General features: G+C 34.3%; 1 protein-coding gene across 1 annotated transcript; it reads left to right on the forward strand.

Annotated features, from left to right (window-relative positions):
• LOC141402805 (uncharacterized) lies at nt 1-7,159 on the forward strand. The gene is made up of 4 exons (XM_073984758.1): nt 1-376; nt 2,555-3,912; nt 5,831-6,009; nt 6,103-7,159. Coding segments are annotated over exons 1-4 (2,091 nt in total). The 5' UTR covers nt 1-374; the 3' UTR covers nt 6,655-7,159.
• The last annotated feature ends 3,495 nt before the right edge of the window (nt 7,160-10,654 follow it).

Genomic DNA, 10,654 nt, shown 5'->3' on the forward strand with positions numbered 1-10,654 from the left:
AGTAAAACTGAAATAATCTTCAATAGAACACTAGAATCTCAAACACTCTTAAATAATAAGCAATTTTATGTTTTTCTGAGTATTTGTCTTTTATTTTATTATTAGGAAAATGTTTCATACTGGCTAATAACACGGAAAATATGTTGTACACAATAAGTAACTGGTACTCAGTTATTGAGTAATTGCCGAACTAATGTGGCATTTCATTTTCGTGACAAACTCTCATTCGTGTTTCTGATCTCATAGTGAAAAGAAGTGAATAATTACAAGTGAAATAAAAGAAGTAAAAAAAAAATAAAATACTTGATAAGCACAAAATAAAAATATCTATAATCTAATAAATTTTAAAGCAGTATACACAAAAATTCTAAAAAATGTAAGTATTGAACACAATAGATACATATATTACTATAAACTAGTCGCCAATTAGCATTGTAAAATTTTCAAGGGAGGTCTGACACAGAAAATAAGTATTTTCTCTATACTATAACAATGAAATACAAAATGGCTGCCTTGAAAAAAAAAATCAATACGGCGCATATGTATTCATTATTTCTATTAAATATAGGAATTTATAACAATTTTTTATTCACAAAAACTGTAAATTATTAAAGCTATACAAAATTTTACATTTGCATAAAAACTGTATCTATACCTACGTTTTAGTATGACGAAATTGGGGTTGTATAATGTATGCCCACCGTATGTTCATTTCATTTTACAAAACGTCTCGGTGGTATAATATAATCTTCTTTTTCCCTTCCCGCACTCCAATTTAATTATTTTCATTGTTCCTATGTATGTATATGTGTTCGTTAATTTTTAATGGAGTGTAGAGTTGTTTGTGGAAAATTTCTTGTTTCCAAGCCAATGATTTCGGTATACATACACATTTTTTACATAGGGCAATATTGTTTCCACTAAGGTGGCCTTAATATTCCTCCGGATGTTTTATAACAATATTTCTTACTTGATAAAGGTTAATATGCAAAAATTAAAAGACTAGTTTCTATGGTAATCAGGTATATTTATTTCGACATTTATAATCTCTTTAGGTAGGCGAGAGATTGTGAAAATGTATTCTTCGTTTTTGTGCATGTACAGTATACAATGTATAGTATCTATACGTAAACACGAAATATGTATGTATCTTTGGATGAGACTTTTTGTTCTCTTTTTATCAAGCCATGCCCATTGTGACAGGCATTTTTTTCATTATATTAATTAAGTAGTACATACAAGTTCAGGTAAAAATGTGTATATTAGTGGAAATACCAAAGAAGTTAAATGTCCCATTTACATTCTCTTTGGGAGGCAGGTAATAAAATTATTTATTTATTAAATAAATACGCTCAAATACATACACAATAAATACACTCATTTCTCTACATGTGGTAAATAAGAGAAAAATGCACACAACTTCATACAAGTGTTAAGTATGTTGAGTGAAATTTGTGACTCACATTAAAATGTGGATGGGTATGTATTGTTCAATGGGTATTTTTGAATCGATGAAACAAGCAAATTGCAATGAAAAATCCGAACGGAATACTTCGTATTCGACATGTAAAAGGCACTATATAGAGTCACATAGTGCATATTTTTTCTTATTTCACAAGTAAAAACCAACTAAACATGCATTCCTTATGTTGTTGCTTTGGGATTTTTTAATGACTTGTATTTTAATTGACTGACAAAGGTATGCATATTCAATTGGCAATTCGCCGTTTGTATTGCAGTAAACGTGTGTCAAAAAATCGACATTAGCTTTCTTCCTTTACTTTTTTAATAGTAAAAGTAGCAAAAGAGAGAATTTTCCTCTTCTCTCAGAAAATTGCTCTCACGTTAAAATGTTTGCACAAAAGTAAAGAAACGGAAAAATAGTAGACCTGGCAGCAATGTAAAAAACAAACATGGCTGCTTAAAGAAGAAATAAACAAAATAAATTTCACTGTTTTTTATTTCACTGGTTTAAATTTTTATTTTATTTATTTTTATTTTGCTTTGACAAAGCGCTTAGTTTTCTTTTTTGCTTTTGGCTTAATTGTCAAATAAATGTCAAATCAGCACTTTTTACACAACTAAATTTGTCAAGCAGAAAGTAGTAATAGAGAAAGCCATTTTGGCTGTCTCTCCTCTCTCACGCTCTTAAAAATTGCTTCCAGTTTTACTACTTTTTGGGGCTAAGGAACGCTTTCCGAGTTAAAAATGGTAAAACTTGAAGAAACTTTAACGTAAAGGAACAAAGCTATTGTCATTAGTGAAAATATAAAGGCCTGCGTACATAAGCTGCTCTGCCTGATTGCCTTGCTTTCCTGCTTCATTTTTGACATAATAAAAATAAAAGAATAAAGAAGGCCGAGGAAATTTCGAACTGGGTTGCCCTTTTCTTTTTTATTCTTTTATCAGAAGTAAGCATGCAAGGCAGCTTATGTACGCAGGCCTTAAGGCACTAGAAAATAACTGTTACAAAGAATCTAAGATTATCAATCATATTTTTTTCATTTCGTGTACTAATGCTGTTCTTTTTGTTTTTTCTCTGTATTTTCTATAGGTTTGAAAATCGTGGAAGTGAAAATCGCCCAAGCATGCCAATGAATCGTGGTAGCGGAGGATCAGGTGGCGGTGGTTTCCGTGATCAGCAACAACATCGTTCCGGTGGACCCGGACCCATGCGTCACGGCGGAGCTGGCGGTGGCATGCAACAAAAACGACCAACACCTTATGGTCGTCCTCAACAAAACAATCAATACAACAATGATCGTCGTCCATACGATAATAAATCCAATTCTCCTGGCCATGTTAATGGTGATAATTTACCCAACATTGTTTGGTCCGAATTGAAACTGGCTCCAATCGAAAAGAACTTCTACAAACCATGTGATGCTGTTGCATCACGCCCAAAAGAGGAAGTTGATGGATTTTTATCACTGAACTCCATTACCTTGAAGGGTTCCAGCATTCCAACACCAAGTATGGACTTCTCCGAAGGTGGCTTCCCCGACTATGTCATGGACAGCATTAAACGTTTGGGTTTCTCTAAGCCCACTGCAATTCAAGCTCAAGGTTGGCCAATCGCTCTTAGTGGGAGAGACATGGTGGGTGTGGCTCAAACCGGCTCGGGTAAAACGTTAGCATACATCTTGCCAGCCGTGGTTCATATTAATAATCAACCACGTTTGGAACATGGCGACGGCCCGATCGCTTTGATCCTGGCACCCACACGTGAACTAGCTCAGCAAATCCAGCAAGTTGCAAACGATTTCGGCTCTCAGACTCATGTACGCAACACGTGCATATTTGGCGGCGCTCCTAAACACTATCAATCACGTGACTTGGAGCGGGGAGTTGAAATCGTTATTGCGACTCCTGGAAGATTGATAGATTTTCTTGAACGTGGCGTGACCAATTTGAAACGTTGTACCTACTTGGTGCTTGATGAGGCTGATCGTATGTTGGACATGGGCTTTGAGCCCCAAATTCGCAAGATCATCAAACAAATACGTCCCGATCGTCAAGTTTTGATGTGGTCTGCAACCTGGCCCAAAGAAGTTCGTAACTTGGCCGAAGAGTTTTTGGATAATTACATTCAAATTAATATTGGCTCTCTTACCTTGTCGGCCAATCACAATATTTTGCAAATTGTCGATGTTTGTGAAGAGAATGAAAAAGATGTTAAACTATTGAAACTTTTGGGTGAAATATCATCGGAAAAAGACACAAAGACCATCATCTTTGTGGAGACCAAAAAGCGTGTGGATGAAATCACCCGTGCCATATCTCGTCAGGGATGGCGTGCATGTGCCATTCACGGCGACAAGTCTCAGCAAGAACGTGACTATGTCTTGGCATCGTTCCGTAACGGTCGCAATGCCATTTTAGTGGCTACAGATGTAGCTGCCCGTGGATTAGGTAAGCGAGATGTTTACATTTGAATATTGATGAAATGTACAATTTGATGCGTGCACAACAATGTCTGTTTGCCACACATCTTGATTATAATGGCAAGGCGAGTGATGCTGTGGATGAAATGATAAATTAACGAATTCTTTCATTATTTGAAATTTGGTTCGTCTGTGATTTTGTTGCAGTGATGATTTTGATGGGCAGACGTCGATCATGTGTCACAAGCAGTCAACGAGAATTACAAGATGAAGCCAAAGAGAACCCAACACCTGTTAAAAAGAAAACAAAACAAAAACAAATTCTATTAAAAAAAGATTTTTCCTATCTCTCTTCTTAACTCAACAACAACAAAACAGATGAAAAACTAGAACATATGTAGCAGCTCTGTCTACTAAAATTCAATTATTCCAATATTTATTTCCTTTACAACATATAAATAGGTGGGTGTGGTAAAAACATTCACTTGTATCTGTTCTTGTTTTACATGTTGTGATTGATGAATTTATTGATGATTTGACACACATATGATGATGTTGAAGATGAATGATGATGGTGTGGGGTGCAAAATAATGAGGAGAATATTTTTTCCATACATTGCTGGTTTCAAATACATTGTAATGCATACTTTTTAAATTTCATGAGTCAGTCAAGGACAAAAAATATGAAGTCGCTTATCCAAAGACAAAAAAAAAAAAAAATAAAACAGCAAAAATTAAAACCGCGCGAAACAAGTTTATACACATTGGTCAAATCTGAAGTATTTACGTAAAACTGTAAAAAAACTACTCGAAAACTTCTTGTCATCATATTTGACAGGTAATAAAAACAACCGATAATGACAAATAGCACCTTTTAATACATTTCCAATGCAAATATTTTATAAATTTCCTAATGCGTCAATATGAAAGTTCAATAGTTTTCGAGTAACAGTATAATTTCTAAATTAAATTCATTTGCTTTTTCCTTAACACTGTGCGACTTTAAAACATATATTTTTGACTGGCTACTTGATGAATGAGATTTATAGGTTATATTTTTATGTATGTGTACATATGTCCTAATTTCGATTGGGATATGTTTTAAAAAGTGAACAAAAATAACATCAGTTAATCAAAAAACAAACAAACAAAAATGGACTTCGATTTTTATGTACTTTTTTTATATAACATAAATTAGTATTATTTGTGGTTTTTATTTATTGCGCTTAGGCTTTAGCATATTCTAAATGAAAAATTGCTTTTTAAGTAGAATTGGTGTTTCAGAGCCCAAAATGTCACTCCTCCCCAAACATAATGTAATAGAGAAAGCTAAATTCAGTTATATATTCTAACCCCCCTCACTTCTTAACATTGAACCCGAACGGCAGATGTGTAAATACTCTTCATGCCGCGTATTCTTTGTTACGATGGTATATTTTGTATAACACTTCTATTACAGTTTAAACCTAAAGGTAATTCCCAATTAAGGACGAACGCAGGTAAGTACCCCATTTATGTATATAAACACAACTATTTTCCTAGTTTTAATAAATGAATTAAGCTTTTAAAATCTAAAGTTATGTTATATATATTTTTTTAATTTTTTGATTTGAACGAATGGATGTCTCTCCAAAATAAAATCGGTTGAGAAAAAACGAGAAGGCATTCCATTTCACAAATATTATAAATAGAAAGAAAATTGTATGTGAAAAAGGTCGAGGTCCAATATTTTATTAAAAGAAAAAAAAATCACAAAGAACACCAAATGTCTAATCTATTACGAAGAAGAATGGTATTTTTTGTAAAATGCGATTGATGGATAAATTTTTGTTCCAACTATTGAAATTATGTACTACTACATTGTTGTTTGTTTGCCCCTCATATAAATGTTCCTTGGTTTAACATACCCATTGAATTTCTATTTCAATCACAACTACCACGAATAGATGTCGATGATGTTAAATTCGTCATCAACTATGATTACCCGTCGAATTCGGAAGACTATGTTCATCGTATCGGGCGTACTGGACGTTCGAATAACACGGGAACGGCATACACACTCTTCACCACATCAAATGCCAACAAGGCCAATGACTTGGTTCAAGTGCTGAAGGAAGCTAATCAGGTAAGCCATTCGTGTCTTTAAACGATTTTGAATACTCTTGATTTACAAATATTCATTTTTTGCTAATTTGTGTGTGTTTTATTATATTTTCAGGTCATAAATCCACGTCTTATGGATATGGCAGCGGCAACATCACGACGTGGTGGTCGTGGCAACAATAACTATGGTGGTTTCAAACAAAACAATTACCAACGTTTTGGTGGTCGTCAAAATAACTATGGCGGTCGTCCTGCGGAACAACAACAGCAACACCACCAAAGACCCTCCTATTCACAATATCCTCCTCAAGGTCAAATAACTGGTAGTTATCAGCCACACAGTTCACAGCAACAAGCCACCCGAACCAATGGTCAACAGTCTAGATTTTCACAAGCTCCTCCACCACAACATCATCATCAGCAACAAGCTCCTCCTCGCCATCAGACAGCTTATGAATCCTCTGCAACAGACAAGAAATCTCGTTTCGGTCCACCAACCGGCACAGTTGGAGGTGGACATTATGAATCTGCGCCGTCGTATTTGCCCAAAACATTAGCTGCTGGCGGCTATGTTCAACAGGCTCCTCCCCCACTACCCACATCTGCGTATGTCGTTCCCTCATCAGCGTATGCGTATCCCCCGCCCCCACTACCCGTTCAAAACTGAACAACCAACCTTTCATAGAAAGAGGCTTCTTACAATTTTATTCCAGACACATGTTTTTAATAACTATAATAATATATACCACAGTAACTGTATTGCATATTGTTGTATCGTGGTGTCGTATCGTCTGTCGGTCGTATACGGTCGTCGTCGCTACGCCGCGAAGTCGTAGTTATATTTGAAGTATTATTACAAATTACAATTTTGTAACTGTGAAATTATCTTCGTTTTTGTTCCCTTTCCTACAATCGGTTCTATATGTTTTTCTTTTTCAAATTTTTTTCTACTTCTCTCCATATGCTTTAACTATCAGTTATAAGATTTTATTATATAAAATATAAAATCTTATTTATCTTTCTCTCTTTTCTAAGTATATATAAGATATTTTAGATATTATAATAGCTTTTAGAAATTATCCAAAAAAAAAAAAAAAAAAACCAGACAAAACAAAAAATTACACGTAATTTAAATAAAATAAAGGTTTACTCTCATACGTATTGAAACCAAACTTTAATGTCTTTTTATTCCTTAATGGTTCTTGGGGAAAAGTGGAATAAGTTTGTATAAGAATAATAACATGGGATCGAAATAGTTTTTCGTCGAAATAATGGTTTAAATCCTTAATAATGGAAAAATACATTTCCAAAAATTTGGCATCAATTTAGCCGTGCCGGAATATATGTCTGGTCTGCAAGATTTTCTTATCTTACCTCTTCCAAATAATATCGAATTACACTCATTCTGGATTAATGTTCTAAGGTTTCTATATACCTGTCCACCAATAAAAATCGTGTGTTTTTGTAAAAAATTAAGGATGGTGGAGAATAGGCACAGACATACAAATAGTTTTTGTCATTCCGGACATCATATCCTCATTCTTGACCGCATATCCTCAGTTGGAGGCATCTTCCGTTTCAAGTCATTGGCTGACGGCACATTTAGGTCCCAATCTAAATTAGGCAAGTAGACTAGCTGCTCAATCAGAGACTAGTAATGCTTAGTTTACATTAGTCGTCGTTTCCTGATTTCGAAGGCGCGCGGAATCAAGCTAAATTTATCATTATTTCGCATACAAAAATGAAATCATCTCATTTCGTGATTTCAGCAAAATCAACATCGAAATCACAGTACACATGATGCCTAAAAAGGTACCAAAAGTTGCAACACTTTTCACGTATCACAATAAACAAGGTAGATGGTCAATTGCTGCAAAAAAAATTTTTAGTATCAAAATTTGTAAACAATGTGAAAAAATATTAAATTACTTTGTTACAATGCTATTTTTCATTGTGTTCCCGTACTTTTTTAATGGTAATGTTAGAAAAAAGAGCGAATTGTCAAAAATTGCTTCCCCATACAAATTTCTTAAAAAATACGGGAACGGAAAAATGACGGAAATTGCATAAATGTCAAAATCAACGTATCACCTATAATATAAGATGCCAATGAAAATACTTGCTGTGCATATACATCTACCTTGATCATTGTGATATGTTTGAAATCAACAAAAAATAAGTGTAAACACCGGGGTGTATTTCAGGATTTCGTGAAATCCAGTGGATTTGGAGCGCTAGTGTAAACATGGCATAAAATGTGGGGACGTGGAAAAACATTGCTCGTACTGGAAATTCCTTTTATTTTTTTCGTAATTGATTTTTGATCTGTTTCAGAACCTGCAAGAAACTACTATTTTTTACTACGATAACATTTTTTTCTTTATGTTATCGAAAAAAATATTAAAAATTAGTAGATTCTTGCAGTTCTGGAACAGGCCAATTATTTTCAATGTTTTCAAAACTTTACGAACAAAATTGCTTGTATAGGTTTTAAAAGGGAACGAGAAGAATTGACGAATAAAACCCTGGATAAACTCCGTTGATATTTTCAAACTTGTTTTATTCAGGTTTCTTAATGTGGGTTTCCGCAGACAAAGAGGTCTTTAATCTATAATCTGTTAGATTTTCTTAAGAATTAAGATTAAGAACTGGAAGTTGGATGAACACAATCACCCTTATTACGGTTGGCGTTGACGCATGATGCTATAATAAGGGGACCCTGTAAGCCCAGCTGATGTATTGTTTTCTTGTCAAAATACATTTTTGTTTTAAAGCAGTGATGGCCACCAACAACAACTTTCCAATGCCCGCGGGCATACGACACACACGTACACTGTAAAAACATTCGTTCGGTTAACGCATTGTTTACGTTTCCATTCACACTAGCGCAAGTTATAATCTGCAAATTTTTGTTTTTGGCCATCACTGTTTAAAGAATAGTAAGAAATACATATTTTTCAGTTTAACCAAAATTATACTTATACAACTTTATTAATTGAACTGCGCCAACAATATTTCGCATCTTTATTCTTGTTCGTGCATTCCTCGCTACAAAAACTGTTGACATCAAAACTTCTTTTGATGTCAAAAATTTTTGTAGCGAGGAATGCACGAACAAGAATTTTCTTTCTGGGTAACCTTACTAAATGAAACTTGCGTTGTCGTATCCAAAATTAAAGTTGACGTGTCGTATCGGCTAAGGCCATGTTTATATCATAGCATTTTGCAGGGTTAACCTCCTTTATGAGGATTTGAAATATAATCAATGGAATTGACATTTGAAACCCAGTGGGTTTGTCAAATCCGGCTACATATAAACATACTATAATACCCCTCTTACACTTAACCGGATTAACCCAGTGGTTTTGAGTTTCAAATGTCAATTCCATAGCGCAAACGTCAAATAAGTCCTCATGAAGTGTGTTAACCCGGCAAAAAACTCTAGAGCAAACGCCGTTTTTATTTTTTAATGGTAAACGCAAAATCAAACTTATACCCCGGTTACACTTAACCGGATTAACCCAGTGGGTTTGGGTTTAAAGTGTCAATTCCATAGCGCAAGCGTCAAATAAATCCTCATGAACTGGGTTAACCCGGCAAAAAACACTAGTGTAACCGTACTGTTAAGCTCTGTTCCAGAACCTGCAAGGAGCTAAAACTTTTTACTACGATAACATTTTTTCCTTTATGTTTTCGAAAAAATAGAGTTGATTAGATTAAAGTAGTAGGTTCTCTCAGTACTGGAGCAGACCAACTGTTTTACTTTTTTAAAATTCGGTTTTTATTGAAGATATTTTTTTTGTTGCATACCACAAATCCGCCATTAGTTTTTCTTCGCAAATGTTAGTTGTCATAACAGTACTAAAGAAATGTCAATTGTTTGCAGCACATGTGGTAACACTGCACAAATTTGGTAATAACTGTGCAATGTGATATGTCGCGTGACATTTATAAAGTAGCGACAATGTCTATTAAAATACATACTGCATTTATGAAGTCACGACGATGTCATTTGACACATCATTTTATGAAGTCGGCCATTATATTCGTATTATATTAAGTCTGTCTGGTTACTTTTCCAGCAAGAATTGTCCAGCAAGAACTTTCTCAGAGAGTAAGGAGTTTTTATTCTCTTTTGCTAGAAAATTGTATAAAGTAATCAGACACCTTCTCAGCAAAAACCAGCAAGCAATCAGCTGGCTTGCCAAAACAGAACAATTTGTCCACCAATAAAGGAAGCAAACACGTTGTATTTTATTAAAAATAAAAAAGGAAATTAAACAAAAACGTATTTTTCCACTTTGCAAACTTGTTATCCATAAAACAATACAATTAGACTATGTTATTTTCACAATAAAATTGTTTTTAATTTTCACAAACATAAATCAACAAAAAACTAAAAACAGATGATTGACTGTTTTCAGGAAGAAGAAGAGTGCAAGTGCTTGCTAGAAGAAATTTGTCCAGCAAGAATTTGCAAGCTCTCAGTGAAAGAACTGTCAAAATGTCTCTCTCGAATCGCTCTTTTTTGCTGACTTTTTGTGTTAACAGACGACTTCCAGCAACAATTGGTACAAATTGTTACAAATTTTAGGGTAACCAGACAGACCTATTGGCACACTAAAAGCCACAGAAAATGAAACAGCGTTAGTCTGACCATCGACTTA

The sequence above is a fragment of the Musca autumnalis genome, unplaced genomic scaffold (assembly GCF_047663935.1).
Source record: "Musca autumnalis isolate F117 unplaced genomic scaffold, ASM4766393v1 scaffold_4, whole genome shotgun sequence".
Taxonomy (NCBI): domain Eukaryota; kingdom Metazoa; phylum Arthropoda; class Insecta; order Diptera; family Muscidae; genus Musca; species Musca autumnalis.